This window comes from Argopecten irradians, chromosome 5 (genome assembly GCF_041381155.1).
Source record: "Argopecten irradians isolate NY chromosome 5, Ai_NY, whole genome shotgun sequence".
Classification (NCBI taxonomy): domain Eukaryota; kingdom Metazoa; phylum Mollusca; class Bivalvia; order Pectinida; family Pectinidae; genus Argopecten; species Argopecten irradians.
The window spans coordinates 8,086,585-8,104,301 of NC_091138.1; the positions used below are offsets into that span (position 1 = coordinate 8,086,585).

Genomic DNA, 17,717 nt, shown 5'->3' on the forward strand with positions numbered 1-17,717 from the left:
ATAGCTAACAAATGTGATATTTAGTGGTCACAACAATAGCTAACAAATGTGATATTTAGTGGTCACACCAATAGCTAACAAATGTGATATTTAGTGGTCTCAACAATAGCTAACAAATGTGATATTTAGTGGTCTCAACAATAGCTAACAAATGTGATATTTAGTGGTCACAACAATAGCTAACAAATGTGATATTTAGTGGTCACAACAATAGCTAACAATGTGATATTTAGTGGTCTCAACAATAGCTAACAAATGTGATATTTAGTGGTCACAACAATAGCTAACAAATGTGATATTTAGTGGTCACACCAATAGCTAACAAATGTGATATTTAGTGGTCTCAACAATAGCTAACAAATGTGATATTTAGTGGTCACAACAATAGCTAACAAATGTGATATTTAGTGGTCACAACAATAGCTAACAAATGTGATATTTAGTGGTCACAACAATAGCTAATAAATGTGATTTAGTGGTCAGTAACTGCTCCATCTACATAATCATCCAGACACCTCACCGATCCAAATGTCTTTTAGCTTCCAATACATAGCTTACAAATGGCTACTTCATCTTTCCTCAGATATCACAAAAACACCAGAATTTGGTTGCTATGTAACAATACAATGGCTAACTTATAATGAACCATGGTATAATACTTATTAGTGTAACAGTGACTCAATACAAGTATTTGGATACTTTAATGACCAATAAGTCCATTGATCAATAAATCCATTGACCAATAAGTCCATTACCAATACGTCCTTTCTAAAATGACAATATTCAGGAATGCTTTTTTTCCTTACTTCAACATGACAGCATGGTATTAGATGGTAATGCCACAGAAACACTGGTATAAATCTATGTGTGAGTATTCTACAGTAACACTGGTATAAATCTATAAGTGGGTATTCTACAGTAACACTGGTATAAATCTTATAAGTGAGTATTCTACAGTAACACTGGTATAAATCTATAAGTGAGTATTCTACAGTAACACTGGTATAAATCTATAAGTGAGTATTCTACAGTAACACTGGTATAAATCTATAAGTGGGTATTCTACAGTAACACTGGTATAAATCTATAAGTGGGTATTCTACAGTAACACTGGTATAAATCTATAAGTGGGTATTCTACAGTAACACTGGTATAAATCTATAAGTGGGTATTCTACAGTAACACTGGTATAAATCTATAAGTGGGTATTCTACAGTAACACTGGTATAAATTAAATCTATAAGTGGGTATTCTACAGTAACACTGGTATAAATCTATAAGTGGGTATTCTAAAGTAACACTGGTATAAATCTATAAGTGGGTATTCTACAGTAACACTGGTATAAATCTATAAGTGGGTATTCTACAGTAACACTGGTATAAATCTATAAGTGAGTATTCTACAGTAACACTGGTATAAATCTATAAGTGGGTATTCTACAGTAACACTGGTATAAATCTATAAGTGGGTATTCTACAGTAACACTGGTATAAATCTATAAGTGGGTATTCTACAGTAACACTGGTATAAATCTATAAGTGGGTATTCTACAGTAACACTGGTATAAATCTATAAGTGGGTATTCTACAGTAACACTGGTATAAATCTTATAAGTGAGTATTCTACAGTAACACTGGTATAAATCTATAAGTGGGTATTCTACAGTAACACTGGTATAAATCTTATAAGTGGGTATTCTACAGTAACACTGGTATAAATCTATAAGTGGGTATTCTACAGTAACACTGGTATAAATCTATAAGTGAGTATTCTACAGTAACACTGGTATAAATCTATAAGTGGGTATTCTACAGTAACACTGGTAACACTGGTATAAATCTTATAAGTGAGTATTCTACAGTAACACTGGTATAAATCTATAAGTGAGTATTCTACAGTAACACTGGTATAAATCTTATAAGTGAGTATTCTACAGTAACACTGGTATAAATCTATAAGTGAGTATTCTACAGTAACACTGGTATAAATCTTATAAGTGGGTATTCTACAGTAACACTGGTATAAATCTATGTGTGGGTATTCTACAGTAACACTGGTATAAATCTATAAGTGGGTATTCTATAGTAACACTGGTATAAATCTATAAGTAAGTATTCTAAAGTAACACTGGTATAAATCTATAAGTGGGTATTCTATAGTAACACTGGTATAAATCTATAAGTGGGTATTCTACAGTAACACTGGTATAAATCTATAAGTGGGTATTCTACAGTAACACTGGTATAAATCTATAAGTGAGTATTCTACAGTAACACTGGTATAAATCTATAAGTGGAGTATTCTACAGTAACACTGGTATAAATCTATAAGTGGGTATTCTACAGTAACACTGGTATAAATCTATAAGTGGGTATTCTACAGTAACACTGGTATAAATCTATAAGTAAGTATTCTACAGTAACACTGGTATAAATCTTATAAGTGAGTATTCTACAGTAACACTGGTATAAATCTATAAGTGAGTATTCTACAGTAACACTGGTATAAATCTTATAAGTGAGTATTCTACAGTAACACTGGTATAAATCTATAAGTGGGTATTCTACAGTAACACTGGTATAAATCTATAAGTGGGTATTCTACAGTAACACTGGTATAAATCTATAAGTGGGTATTCTACAGTAACACTGGTATAAATCTATAAGTGGGTATTCTACAGTAACACTGGTATAAATCTATAAGTGGGTATTCTACAGTAACACTGGTATAAATCTATAAGTGGGTATTCTACAGTAACACTGGTATAAATCTAAAGTGGTATTCTACAGTAACACTGGTATAAATCTATAAGTGGGTATTCTACAGTAACACTGGTATAAATCTATAAGTGGGTATTCTACAGTAACACTGGTATAAATCTATAAGTGGAGTATTCTACAGTAACACTGGTATAAATCTATAAGTGGGTATTCTACAGTAACACTGGTATAAATCTATAAGTGAGTATTCTACAGTAACACTGGTATAAATCTATAAGTGGTATTCTACAGTAACACTGGTATAAATCTATAAGTGGGTATTCTACAGTAACACTGGTATAAATCTATAAGTGGGTATTCTACAGTAACACTGGTATAAATCTATAAGTGGGTATTCTATAGTAACACTGGTATAAATCTATAAGTAAGTATTCTAAAGTAACACTGGTATAAATCTATAAGTGGGTATTCTACAGTAACACTGGTATAAATCTATAAGTGGGTATTCTACAGTAACACTGGTATAAATCTATAAGTGAGTGGGTATTCTACAGTAACACTGGTATAAATCTATAAGTGGGTATTCTACAGTAACACTGGTATAAATCTATAAGTGGGTATTCTACAGTAACACTGGTATAAATCTATAAGTGGGTATTCTACAGTAACACTGGTATAAATCTATAAGTGGGTATTCTACAGTAACACTGGTATAAATCTATAAGTGGGTATTCTACAGTAACACTGGTATAAATCTATAAGTGGGTATTCTACAGTAACACTGGTATAAATCTATAAGTGAGTATTCTACAGTAACACTGGTATAAATCTTATAAGTGAGTATTCTACAGTAACACTGGTATAAATCTATAAGTGAGTATTCTACAGTAACACTGGTATAAATCTATAAGTGAGTATTCTACAGTAACACTGGTATAAATCTATAAGTGAGTATTCTACAGTAACACTGGTATAAATCTTATAAGTGGTATTCTACAGTAACACTGGTATAAATCTATAAGTGGTATTCTATAGTGGGTATTCTACAGTAACACTGGTATAAATCTATAAGTGGGTATTCTACAGTAACACTGGTATAAATCTATAAGTGAGTATTCTACAGTAACACTGGTATAAATCTTATAAGTGAGTATTCTACAGTAACACTGGTATAAATCTATAAGTGGGTATTCTACAGTAACACTGGTATAAATCTATAAGTGGGTATTCTACAGTAACACTGGTATAAATCTATAAGTGAGTATTCTACAGTAACACTGGTATAAATCTATAAGTGGGTATTCTACAGTAACACTGGTATAAATCTATAAGTGGGTATTCTACAGTAACACTGGTATAAATCTATAAGTAAGTATTCTACAGTAACACTGGTATAAATCTTATAAGTGAGTATTCTACAGTAACACTGGTATAAATCTATAAGTGGTATTCTACAGTAACACTGGTATAAATCTATAAGTGAGTATTCTACAGTAACACTGGTATAAATCTTATAAGTGAGTATTCTACAGTAACACTGGTATAAATCTATAAGTGAGTATTCTACAGTAACACTGGTATAAATCTTATAAGTGAGTATTCTACAGTAACACTGGTATAAATCTTATAAGTGGGTATTCTACAGTAACACTGGTATAAATCTATAAGTGGGTATTCTACAGTAACACTGGTATAAATCTATATGGGTAAGTAACACTGGTATAAATCTTATAGTGGTATTCTACAGTAACACACTGGTATAAATCTTATAAGTGGGTATTCTACAGTAACACTGGTATAAATCTTATAAGTGAGTATTCTACAGTAACACTGGTATAAATCTATAAGTGAGTATTCTACAGTAACACTGGTATAAATCTATAAGTGAGTATTCTACAGTAACACTGGTATAAATCTATAAGTGGGTATTCTACAGTAACACTGGTATAAATCTATAAGTGGGTATTCTACAGTAACACTGGTATAAATCTATAAGTGGGTATTCTACAGTAACACTGGTATAAATCTATAAGTATAAATCTATAAGTGGGTATTCTACAGTAACACTGGTATAAATCTTATAAGTGAGTATTCTACAGTAACACTGGTATAAATCTATAAGTGGGTATTCTACAGTAACACTGGTATAAATCTATAAGTGAGTATTCTACAGTAACACTGGTATAAATCTATAAGTGAGGTATTCTACAGTAACACTGGTATAAATCTATAAGTGAGTATTCTACAGTAACACTGGTATAAATCTATAAGTGAGTATTCTACAGTAACACTGGTATAAATCTATAAGTGAGTATTCTACAGTAACACTGGTATAAATCTATAAGTGAGTATTCTACAGTAACACTGGTATAAATCTATAAGTGGGTATTCTACAGTAACACCTGGTATAAATCTATAAGTGGGTATTCTACAGTAACACTGGTATAAATCTATAAGTGGGTATTCTACAGTAACAGTATAAATCATAAGTGGTATACAGTAACACTGGTATAAATCTCGGTAAGTGGGTATTCTACAGTAACACTGGTATAAAATCTGAGTATAAGTGGGTATTCTACAGTAACACTGGTATAAATCTATATAAGTGGGTATTCTACAGTAACACTGGTATAAATCTATAAGTGAGTATTCTACAGTAACACTGGTATAAATCTTGAATACTATTGACTGCGGCGTCAGGAGTACAATCAATGATGGCTCTTGGTCCATTACCTATTATCGTGTGAAATTGAAATGTTCCAAGGGGATAAAGAGGAAATAGATGAGGATGCTGTGTAAAAACAGTACACTGGAGAGCCCATACTTTCATAAACTTAACCAAACAAGCCTCTCTATCCACAGCTCAACCAGCCGCGGGAGCCGTCTAATTTACGTCTTTTTCAGGATATCTTACAAATTCCGGTTATTTTGAGATTCATTAGAATTTAAAAATCAATGAGATGGCTTGTAATTAAGAACGAGAAGTGTACAATTTATAAGTCCCCCTGCTCACCCATCTACTTGTCAGTGATTTATACGAATCTACCATACAGACAGCCATTCACCTTTCATCTCTCCACCATTACTAATTAATTCCGGCTCCTTATAAAGGCGAAACATATATCTCTCACAATTATCTAACTTAGTAATGCCACTTATACCTCCCCGATTATTTATAAGGGAACTTTTGCTGTAAATTTAAATGTTTCATAGGTGACACAGAGTCATGAGAATCACCATCCACATCAACAAATAGTTTCAAAACATTCCGTTTCGATTATTACCAACATTGAATTAGTTCCACTACAAGTTTAAATTGTTATGTGTATATAAGTAAATACACTCAATGTAAATACATCTTAGAGCACAGAGTATGTAAATAGGATGCTCAATTGACCCAGACAAATACTAAAATTTGATGACTTAAAAGACTCAATGATGATAATGAATTTTATAAAGTGAAAATAATATCCTTGAGAACACATACAGGCTTTTCCTTCTCACTAACCAGTAACTGACGTAACAGATCTGTTTGGGTAATGTAAATCTTTTTAATAAATAATCTGATATGCAAATAATTTCATGTAAGAGTCCCAGATCATGCAGATCTAGATCGAATTTCCATAAGGGACAGTCATATTCTTTTACACAATAAAATATGTATACAGCAACCAGGTGACAGTTTTTGTGAGTAGACTTCTGAAACACTTTAAAACCCCAGACTGATATTCAAAGTGATAAAAATTTCTAAACAGAAAAGAATGTTTTTAATTCCAACTTGTCAAGGTTGTGTTGACATTTTTGTACCTCTCTATTTACAGGTAATTCAATCAAAAATGAATTACTCAAACAACCTGCAATGAATTCCCCTCCCCCTCTCATCTGATATGGCCCACTGGACAGAAACCCAGAACACTGAGAACAGAGCTTTACTAGATTCTATATTGGGTAATACCTCCAATTTTTATGATATGAATTCTGAGACTGACCTGACAATACGCTAGGGATCAATATGTGATGTTATACACCTGGAATGCATGGTGTTTACCTGTCTGAGATTAATATACAAGGTGACGAGGGGGGTTGTAATGCCTGTGTTAATACCTGTCTGCGGGATTGGTGTGAATACCCCGATTATGTAAGATTAGAGAGTTCCCCCCACTAGTTTTTGATGCCACTCCACACTTAAAACACCTTTATATATGAAATAATGGCAATGATCATAAGTGTTTCTTAGCCTATACGCTTATATTCTACAACTCTTCAGCAATCAGATCACAAGTGTATCAGGAGAGGAGTGAAATTTCTGAGCAGCCCCATTCCGGAGTTCGAACCTGATACTTCTATTCTACACTCTTCCGCATCAGAAACGACGTTTAGAGTGTAACATATGGTTGAACGAGGGTCAAAGATTGATGAATTAGTTACTTCAGTCAGAGGACAGATTAAGTGTTAAGAGGAAGTAATTTAGCAGCGATACCGGGTTCGAACCCATTACCTCCGACACACTAGCCTGACTGAGTGCTTCATCAATATGGGGGTTTTGAGTTCCCAAAACGATGTGAGTAAAGTACATTTACTGTCGATGAATGTCCCATCATCTGGGTGATGAATATGACGTCAGCATTTGATGTGTTTTCATGATGGACATAATCAACAACGCAAGGTGGGACTAATGGACGGTAAATTGTAACTTTACCGACGTCGTTTTGGGATCAAAACCTCAGTATGAAGTTATCTGGTCAGTTGGTTACCCGAGTGCTTTGCAAAGTCCAATTCTGCTACTTATGAGACCTTGGTGCCTGCTGCCTCCATGGCATGATTGTCTAAAGCAAACTAAATTTAGGATTCTAATTATTTAATTTTTCCTGTACAAGTTTCTTCTTCCTAAACCTTCTCCATGGACAATGACTAACTTGTACCATCTTTTTTCACAGTATGCCCATATAGCCTCATTCATCGTGCTTATATAACCTTAATCTCTATATCCATAAAAACTTCCTTGACTACACCACTGTTACTTAACTATGGTTTCTTAATTTTAAAACCAGTGGGAGATAAATCAGTATAACATCTCTACAAAAATATCTAGACTTGGCTTCCTATTCCATATCTACCAGCACAAAACACCTGTTTTTCCTCTGTATTCCTGTAAGCCCTGGAGATCCCTCTGTGTTGCCCCTTGGAGGCCGGGTAGTTACACTGATTGAAGTGTTTTAACACCATGGTTTGTGAGTGCATTTCAGGTACTACACGTTAATGATGGCAAATGTGCAGTATATACAAAGTCAAATATTTGGATCTACTACAATCAAAAGTGTCCCTCATACCGTCCTTCTATCAACAACAGCATTGATACCAAACAGTGACACGTGCCAACGCCAGGTAAAAAAGGAAACCTTTAAAAGACATTGAAACGTAAAAAAAAAGAAACACTCAAGGCTACCCAATGTAAGTACTGCAATACATCGGTTATTAGACATAACCTGCACCCACTCTAATTCTGAGGAACTCTCAAGTGCTATTACAGAATAATAAATATGCAGTGTGCATTCTCCCCTGCAGCGTCAGCATAACCCTAGGTTAGCAGATGGTAACTGATCAGTACGTTTACTCAAAACTAGACACTTATACTCCAATATCAGCTGAACCTTTCATGTTTTTGTGCCATATAACTATGAAGCTTTCACTTCACCTTGTTTAATACGAAAATACATATTCCCGTCTACTGCAATGATCAGGAAACCAAAAGTTTCAGCAGTGATAATATCATCTCTAGCCTCAACTTAAATCAAACATGGGTCTCGCGCGGGTGAAATACTACTGCCCTGTCAAAGAAGCATCCTCCTGACATTTGAGCTTACAGAACCATATTTAAAACGTCTAATGTACAAACTCACAACCGTGGTATATCTCTTTTTAAAAACACCGAGGAGTATCATCTCGGCTTGAGCTTATATTCTTCAACAAATTTAATCATTAGCCAGGCACACGACTAAATTATAGATTAATATCACTGTCAGGACCATATAAAATATCAAAATGTCCCAATCCGTCCACGGCATAGATTGATAATGATAGTCCTCGAGACGATACAGTTGGTGTGTACAGTAAATACTTAGCATATCTTGATCCGTTGATGGTTACCATAGCGAGGATGTACATGTACATGTCTAGAATATTTTAGGTAAAATTACCGCTTTCTTACAGTACAATGATGAGGGGTTGATGTAATCTTTACATCGTTAGACAGTCTATCAGATCTGATACAGAACATGTTCAGCGTTAATCGCATCGTAAATGGACACATTTCCCATAAAAACGAGACAGAAAATGAAATATTACATATTTTTGATAATAACTTTCATGAATAATAATTTCTAATTGAACCATTTAAAATGCAAAGCCAAACTTAAATAGGTTTTTGATCCATTTAATGAGATATGGTGTGTATTAAGTATGGCATGGTCTCAAGTAATGAATACAATGTATAGGGTATGTGAAGGGTACTTCTAGTTATCGTAAATTCATACCCTTACATCTCATACTAAATCTGTACTTGGTGAAATCCAGTGAAGCCACACACATACCCATATGATGGAAGAAGCCGATTCCAGCTGCCCAGCGGAGAACAAACACCCCCACAATTAATTATAAATTATTCACAGGTCCCTGTGTTTATCATCCCATAAATTGTCTAATATTGATTGCTATGTGTATTTATTATGATTAAAGTTAGAGTAAAAAAAAATTCCCAAATAACAATGTAGTGAAGTTAAAATACTAAACTAGGGACAAATTGATGGAGTGAGGAAAATTGGATCTGATAGAGATACAACGTTAATGACTGTGACATTTCGTTAGGGTATAAAAGTATTCAAACAATTGAGTTAACGGTGCTGTAAAAACTCCACAGCAAAATGATTTAGCCATTAAAAAACCTTCAATACCACATTAAACATTCGATAGAGTCAAAGTCAGTCAGAAACACCCCACAAGGTCGGCTTTTTATCTCCACCTGTCTGTACCTACATAGACAATAGATATAAATGGGCTCTAGATACCAAATACAAAGAGACACTACAACAGTACAATATATAACAAATCAATGCCTGTATTAAATATTTCAACTTTTAATGTTAACAAATGACAACCGAAGGAAAAGTTGGTGAATACAATTTTCCTTTCACAAACCAGAAATACAATAGCCTTTGTAAGTACTTTTTGTGTAAGTTCAGTTCTGATGCAGGATAAGGTCTACGTTTCCCAGCATGGAAATTATGTATATAGGTACAGCATGGGATATGTTAAAATAAATTGCATGCTAAACATTTATTTTCTCATTTGTCCTCTTATCAGTATGTGTTGTGTTGTAGTTAAGATAAATGTAATGATAAAATCCTAACAAAAAATACTGCGGTACAAATATGTAGCTTATGTATATATATATTGTGCATGATTAGATTAACTAATGAATTATGCATTGTTAGATGTATATGATAAAACAACACATTGGTATACTAAGATACAGCATTGATGAATTATATATAATTAATTTCAATACATCAGACTTTGAGCACATACATTCAAATGATTAAAATTAATTGGCCAATTAATTAGTTAATCAATTAGTTCAAGTTAACTTCCAGAGTTAACGAGGAAATAACAATAAATGTTTGTTATTAATGACACAATCAATACAATTACATCAAAATTGATAATCTCCGCATGTGTGGGTCTAAGTGCGAGTCCCGATGACACCAGATTTCACTTTCATTTTATGTTATATTAATACCTTTGTCATGGGCATCAAAGTAATGTAAGAAGTAAAATCTAATTTTCAATTTCAAAGGCTTTCAAAATCAGATTGAATCACTTTGAAAATTTTAATCAATACAATGTTGTATTCTTTGTCTTATAAGATCTAATCCATTCTGAGGACGGAGATAAGGCGAGTGTTTCTAATGTGACGTTCTTAGAATGTCATGACCAGGAAATGACAAGGACACGAGATATAAAATAATCTATATGTTTAAGGGAAGCATTGAAATGCCAAACAACACAGTAAGCCTATGGTGGGTGCTGGGATTATGCTTAAGTTACATCAATCTAAAATGGTGACAACAAAGTATGCCCTTATGGTGTATTGAGTGGAGTGAAGTGTTTTCACAGATAACGGGGGATATACAGAAACTATTATAACACAATTACTCCATACAGACGGGGGCACCTTTGACTAGGTATTCAATCTTATACTTCAAACTGTTACCAAGGTTACACAGATTGAAACATGACAATACATGAAATTGGCGAATTTTAGGTGCGAATTCGATCAAACAACCTTGTGGAGAGGTTTTCTGATAGATGTCTAGTCTAGGATTGCATGTGTAAGCATGATTTAAAATTCACCGATGTTTTTTTTCTTTCAAATTTTGCAATTATTGGTATAAAAATGTTAAATAACATAAAGTATTTATAATAACAGAAAAATGAGTTCAGCATGAATTTTTTTGCAAATTGGTAGATGTTTATAGTACTTTATTAATAGCTCTGTGAACAGCCAATAACATTTTTAGATATCTGTCATAGTTGGTGGCTACCACAAGATATGCAGGAATTAGGACAGTCATATGATAAGTAAAATAATTTTCCATGAAAAATGATTTCCTCAACACAAGTTTGCGTTCTTTTAGTTCTCTACTGGTAACAGGAATGAAGAATTGAACATCACACCATAAATCTTCACCGCAGATTTTGAAAGTCACCATTTTAATGCATAACTATATAATTGGATTCTTCTAAATCAAAGACTACACAAGTCCTGAATTTCAGGAGTGAATGAGATTATAGGCCTGGCCGGTTCAAGCAGCTAGAGCTCCATATATATATGCATGGAGCAAAAAGAGGAATCTACAAAACAAAACTTGTAACAGAGCATTTGAGAGCAATATAAATTCCAACTTTTAATAACTCCGATCGATCATTAGTGTTCTATAAAAGCCTAAGAATCCTTCAGTATCAGGAAACTTTGAATTCTGATGTCCTTGAGAACGGGCCCATCTGACATCATATAGAGGCCAAAACAGCTGTTCACATAGGTTCACATACCCTTTGACATAATTACCATATTATTCAGTACCCATGAACACCCAATAACCCAAATCCATAAAAAAAACCATTTAAAATAGATTGCTTATAAATGGATTATTGAACAAGTTACATGTTCATACCATATAAAAAAAAAATCACATATATGCCTAATTCATATGCTTTCCCTAATGTGACTAGAAGAACAATGACATTAACATCATAAAGTAGGAAAATGAATCCCTTAATTGTCTGATTTATAAGTTACTACATACATTTTGTAGCTAAGTATAATAATGTAATTTTTACAGTGTTTATCAACTTTGATCTAACAACAGTCATTTTTTTCTACTCTGTTTTATAAGTACGTTAGACTCGATTACATTTTTTCTCTAATAAATCTAACGTGCATTAAATATATTTATTAACATTTGCATTTCCTTAGGATAAGGTAAAGATGGTGTCTACTGAAAAGAGCCACTCAACATCCCAGCTACTAGTAGTCAAAGAGAACTCCCATCCAACTATATTTGTATGCATATCACAGTCATAGGGGAGACAACTCAACATGTCTACACCAGATGGTAGCACAAAACATATCTAAAAGCAAAATAAAATGCACTTACCTTCAGCTACTTTGTTTACAGCATCTTCAAACACATCATAACATTTCTGTATTTCTTTTTCTGTAAATAAAAAATAAATTTTGTTTTCGTAATGTCCAAATGCCATACCTAAAATGAAGCAAACACAAGTAGGTAAATTCTTTCATTTGAATCTTCTACTTTATAATCAAGTGCAGTAATCTCAGGCCTTCTTATGAATACAATACCTTTCAGTTCTTCATCCTCTATAGTTGAAGCTTTGTAGATGTGTCGTCTGGCGATGGCATCAAATGTCTCTGGTCTGTCGGGGAAACTCTTCTGTATCCTAAACAACATGTTATTGTAGGTAATGTGCACTAGGGTAATCATTCAGAAACATCAAAGCACAGTTAGAAGAACTGTTTTAGATTCTCAATATTAACACAGAGACTTACATAAATTTCTAAATCTTCCATTGATAATTTCAACAGTTTCAAACCTTCATTGTCTTAATTATGAATTTGAGTATCATCTATTAGATAATAGATCTTATCAATAACATGAGATTGCTTAAATAATGAATATTATATTTTCTGGTCTTCATGATTCATTTGAAGTTGTTAATCAACTACAGACTTACTGTGTGAATATATCTTCTTCCTGGTTTTTGGCGAAATCAAACAGCTGACATATTGGTAGGAAAGACAAAGCAAATTTCACATCCTCTGTAAAAAAATATAACTTTGTGAAATAATCCACAACATTGAAGATAATAGGATTTTAAACTAATGACCAAACTGTTTGGATAACTTAATTTTCTTCTTATTGAGATTTAGATGATAGTTGATTGAATTCCACAATAAAATGTTAGGTTTTGATTTTTATTTTAAGCAAACATTCAGACAATTTCCTCAATGTGGTTCACGAATTCTAATCCTGTCTTTGAAGCAAAATCTCACTGAATTTGCTTTTCATAAAAGCTTTTAATAAAATGAAAATGTCAAGTAGAATTGTCTCTCTCATCGTACAGCCGGCACAGACAGAAGTGACACAAATTTTTTTTCTTTTTTTAATGTAGGACAAAAAAACACTTTTTTGTGCATTGTGCTCATGTAAAACAGTTTGTGTAACACAAGAAACATTTTTTATGTATGGTGAAAAATACTTTTTTTATGTAAGACAATTTTTTTTTTTTTTTTACGTGCTCACGTAATAAGTATTATGTGAGCACGTAAAAGATAAAAATATATTTCACCTTACATAAAAAAACATTTTTTGTCTTGCATGAAAAAACATTTTCCGTCCTACATAAAAAAAATATTTTTCACCATACATAAAAAAATATTTCTTGTGTTATACAAACTGTTTTCTACGGCGGCACAGAAGTGACAAGAAAAATATTTTTTTAATGTAGGTCAAAAAATATATATTTTGTGTAGGGTGAAAAATATTTTTTCTTTTACGTGCTCACGTAAAACTTATTACGTGAGCACGTAAAACGTTTATGTGCTCACGTAAAACACTTTGTGTAAGACAAGAAATATTTTTTAATGTATGGTGAAAAATATTTTTTTATGTAGGACAAAAAATGTTTTTTTAATGTAAGACAAAAAAATATTTTTTTCTTTTAAGTGCTCACGTAATAAGTATTACGTGAGCACGTAAAAGAAAAAAAATATATTTCACCTTACATAAAAAAATATTTTTTGTCTTACATTAAAAAATTTTTTTTCGTCCTACATTAAAAAAAATATTTTTCACCATACATAAAAAAAAATATTTCTTATCTTACGCAAACTGTTTTACCCGTGAGCACGTAAACGTTTTTACGTGCTCACGTAATAAGTTTTTACGTGAGCACGTAAAAGAAAAAAATATTTTTTCACCCCTACATAAAATCTTTTTTTTTTTTTTTTTGTCCTACATTAAAAAAAATATTTTTCGTGTCACTTCTGTGCCGCCGTAGTTTTCCGTGAGCATGTAAACGTTTTATGTGCTCACGTAATAAGTTTTACGTGAGCACGTAAAAGAAAAAAATATTTTTCACCCTACATAAAATCTTTTTTTTTGGCCTACATTAAAAAAAAATATTTTTCGTGTCACTACTGTGCCGCCGTACTCATCAGACAATCAATGAAATTGCAAGTCAGACGATGTAAAAGTGTATTTTTTTTTCAATTATTCAAAGCAGCCAATGTGTATACCTGGGAATTCCTGTAGTGCCTGTCTATATACCACAGCGGCCACACTTCCTGCCAGAACTGCATCCTGAACACTGTCTTCATCCTGAAATATAACCAAAAACATACATCTGTCTGATGAGATGTCACTAGTCCTGCCAGGTTTCAAATGCATATTATTTCCAAACAGCCAAAAAAGATGACCATTTCTTACCAAGTTCAAATCAAGAAGATTGTTTAAAACAAATTAAGATCATGAAAATCACATCTACCAAAGACTACCATAATTATGAAGCTGACTGCAGCTGCTGTTTGTTTTACTTGGTTGTTTTAAGATCACAAACCAATACACAAAAGACACAACAAAAATTTTCTACATAAAGTTTACTTACCTCTAGTAAATCAGCTTCCATAATCTGTTTCCTTTTCCTGAGCTAGAGAATAGAAAACTAAAGATTAACAGTCAGATCTAGTGATTGTCAATTAAAAATGACACATGAATAAAAAGAAAAATAATCGTAAGTTCTATATTTCAAAAGGATATTCCTTGCTATAACGCTTTTGAAATCAAACTTGTACTCAAATTGATGTAATATTAAATCAAAGAAGTTTTTAGAAGTTTTTGAAAAAAAAATATTTTAAGTATAACAAGCAAATTCGTGGAATTTCCGTCCCTCGCTTTCAGGACATATTGTAGATAAACATTATTGAGGTTAGGTTTAAGTCTTATTCCGAAGTAAGTCAATTAACTTTGTTACCAAGTTTGAAGAAAATCGGTTAATATTTGTTACAGTTATTAAACGGAACTGGCAGAAAATGACTTTTTTTTTTTATTAAATCAAAGGACCATAACTCTTGCTAATTAAGATCTGCCAAAAGTGGCGAATCGAACTTGGCAAAGCCCTTAAGGCATTTAATTTTGTTACCAAGTGGTTTAACAATATTAGTTTTAACATTTGTTAGTTATTACCGTGAAACTGCAAAATAATGACATTTGAAGTAAATTAAAGGGCCATAATTCTGATAAATAAACATCCGCTGAAAGAGTTGATCAAACCTGGTCCAGGCACTTAAGGCATTCAAGCTTGTTACCAAGTTTGAAGAAAATCGGTTAATATTTTTTACATTTATTGTACGGAACTGGTAAAACTGAACCTTTTTTTATTTAAGCTAAGGCCATAATTTCCCTAAATAAGGTCTGTGTTGAAAGTTCTAGATCGAACTTGGTCAAGTCCTTAAGGCATTTAACCTTGTTACTAAGTTTGAAGAAAATCGGTTTACGTTTGTTACACTTATTCTCACGGAAATGGTAGGAAATAACGTTTTTAGTAAATTCAAAGGGCTATAACTCCGCTAAATAAAGGTCCATTGACAGTCCGCTATCGAACTTGGCCGAGCCCTTACGGCATTTAATTTTGTCACCAAGTTTGAAGAAAATCTGTTAACATTTGTTACAGTTAATTATACGGAAACGAAGTGTTACAGACAGACGGACAGACAGACAGACAGACAAACCCAAATTAATATCCCCTGTTTCAGAGAAAGCAGGGGATAAAAAGGCATTCAAATACATCAGTTTTACTTGATCTTAAAATCAAGCCACACAAACCTGAGCAGTATCTACAGGCTATTTACCGGTACATATTCTGGCGATCTTTACAAATACATTGCTAACCTCATGTGGAGGTCATCAACATTGAGTTTATTATTGAGAAATTTACCTTTTCTGCAAATAACAGCTCCATCCGGTAATACTGAAATATAAAGGATTGATATGAAAGAACTGATTTGAGAATCTTTGAATACCCAAACAGACACATCTTATAGTTTCTCAGAACTTCATAAGGAAAAGATGTCTTATACTAATCAAACTTCTAATATTAATACCAAAATGAGCAATGTATTTGGTGTGTGTAGAATACTAAAAGAAAGTGTACTTATAACTACCTCTAGCCAGAGTTGTTTGGAGGCTGGGTTAAACCTAAGACCTTTCTGTAGTAGGTGTCGGGCATTCTCATGATTCAGATTGTCCTCAAACTCCCATTTGGCAGCAGTAATCCACAGATCTATAAAACGCAAAATCAATCATAGATTTTTACTGAACAAAACCATTCTTTTTTGTCAAAGAAATATCAAAAGTGCATGAACGTTTGATATGTGATGTGTCTCAAGAGTATACATGTGTATCAATATATGAGCAGTTCTATGGGTAATGTACCATATTCTGAAGCACATCAAACATTATTGACACAATAAAACGACAGATTTTTATCCTGACTGTGGTGATAACATTAATACCCTCCCTCTGTATATTACCTGGCTTCCTGGTATGAACTTGTAACATCCGAGTGAACAGTTTGCTGACTGTCGTCTTCTCTTTCTGTAAAGCACACAACATACCACTCTTTATGATTATTCCAACAAATATTCTTAAAGAATTAGCCCTCAATCAGTTTTTAAAATGACATGACATTAAATATTAACTAAATACGGACAAAAACTTTGACATCATCTATAATGTATTTTAGGAAACCATTTCGATTTTCCCAGGCACCTTTAGGTAATAAATTTCATAGATTAGAAACAATAAGCAATCAACTTCTCTATTTTTATTACCAGACATTTTAAACATTATTTCCCTTGACTAAGATAAGAAGGATTATTCCAATAAGATTTCTAAGTCCTCCATAAACACAGATTAAATTTTTCTTCCACCCACCTTTCACTGATTTGTCACTGGTTTTAGCTGTTGGAGATTTTCTCTGTCAATCGCTAGGGTATGACAGATTGCACCCTGCTTACCTTTCTTGAACCTGTAGACAATTACTGACGCCGATGACTTCATGCTGGTGATGTGACTGCGGCGTTCCACTGTTTGATGATGGTCGGCTCAATGATTGACGCGCAGATAACCGAAACATGTTCATGTCCGAGGGGTGACAATGCTGCATGTTTATGACTATTAACCTATTCATTTTCGTATTGTTTATGTGAGAAAAAGAATCATCCCCCCTACCTATCGAGGGTGTGCCCCACAAAATCACAAACGCTCGGGAAATTTCCTGAATGTCCAAGCCGGGGCAAGCCTCGGGTTGGAACGTTCATGAATTACCCGTCGGTTGTAGATTTCTGTTGTGTCACCACC

At 33.1% G+C, this 17,717-nt stretch overlaps 1 protein-coding gene across 1 annotated transcript in view; it reads right to left on the minus strand.

The window, feature by feature from the left end:
- The window catches only part of LOC138324244 (U3 small nucleolar RNA-associated protein 6 homolog), a 123,196-nt gene extending 105,673 nt beyond the window's left edge, over positions 1-17,523 (minus strand). The window contains exons 1-9 of the mRNA XM_069269320.1: positions 17,375-17,523; positions 16,889-17,001; positions 16,520-16,638; positions 16,294-16,326; positions 14,965-15,006; positions 14,597-14,678; positions 13,033-13,117; positions 12,641-12,738; positions 12,435-12,494 (exon numbers count right to left, since the gene is read on the minus strand). Coding sequence (XP_069125421.1) covers positions 12,435-12,494; positions 12,641-12,738; positions 13,033-13,117; positions 14,597-14,678; positions 14,965-15,006; positions 16,294-16,326; positions 16,520-16,638; positions 16,889-17,001; positions 17,375-17,523 — 781 coding nt within the window. The remainder of the gene's footprint in view (positions 1-12,434; positions 12,495-12,640; positions 12,739-13,032; positions 13,118-14,596; positions 14,679-14,964; positions 15,007-16,293; positions 16,327-16,519; positions 16,639-16,888; positions 17,002-17,374) is intronic.
- Between the last annotated feature and the right edge of the window lie 194 nt (positions 17,524-17,717).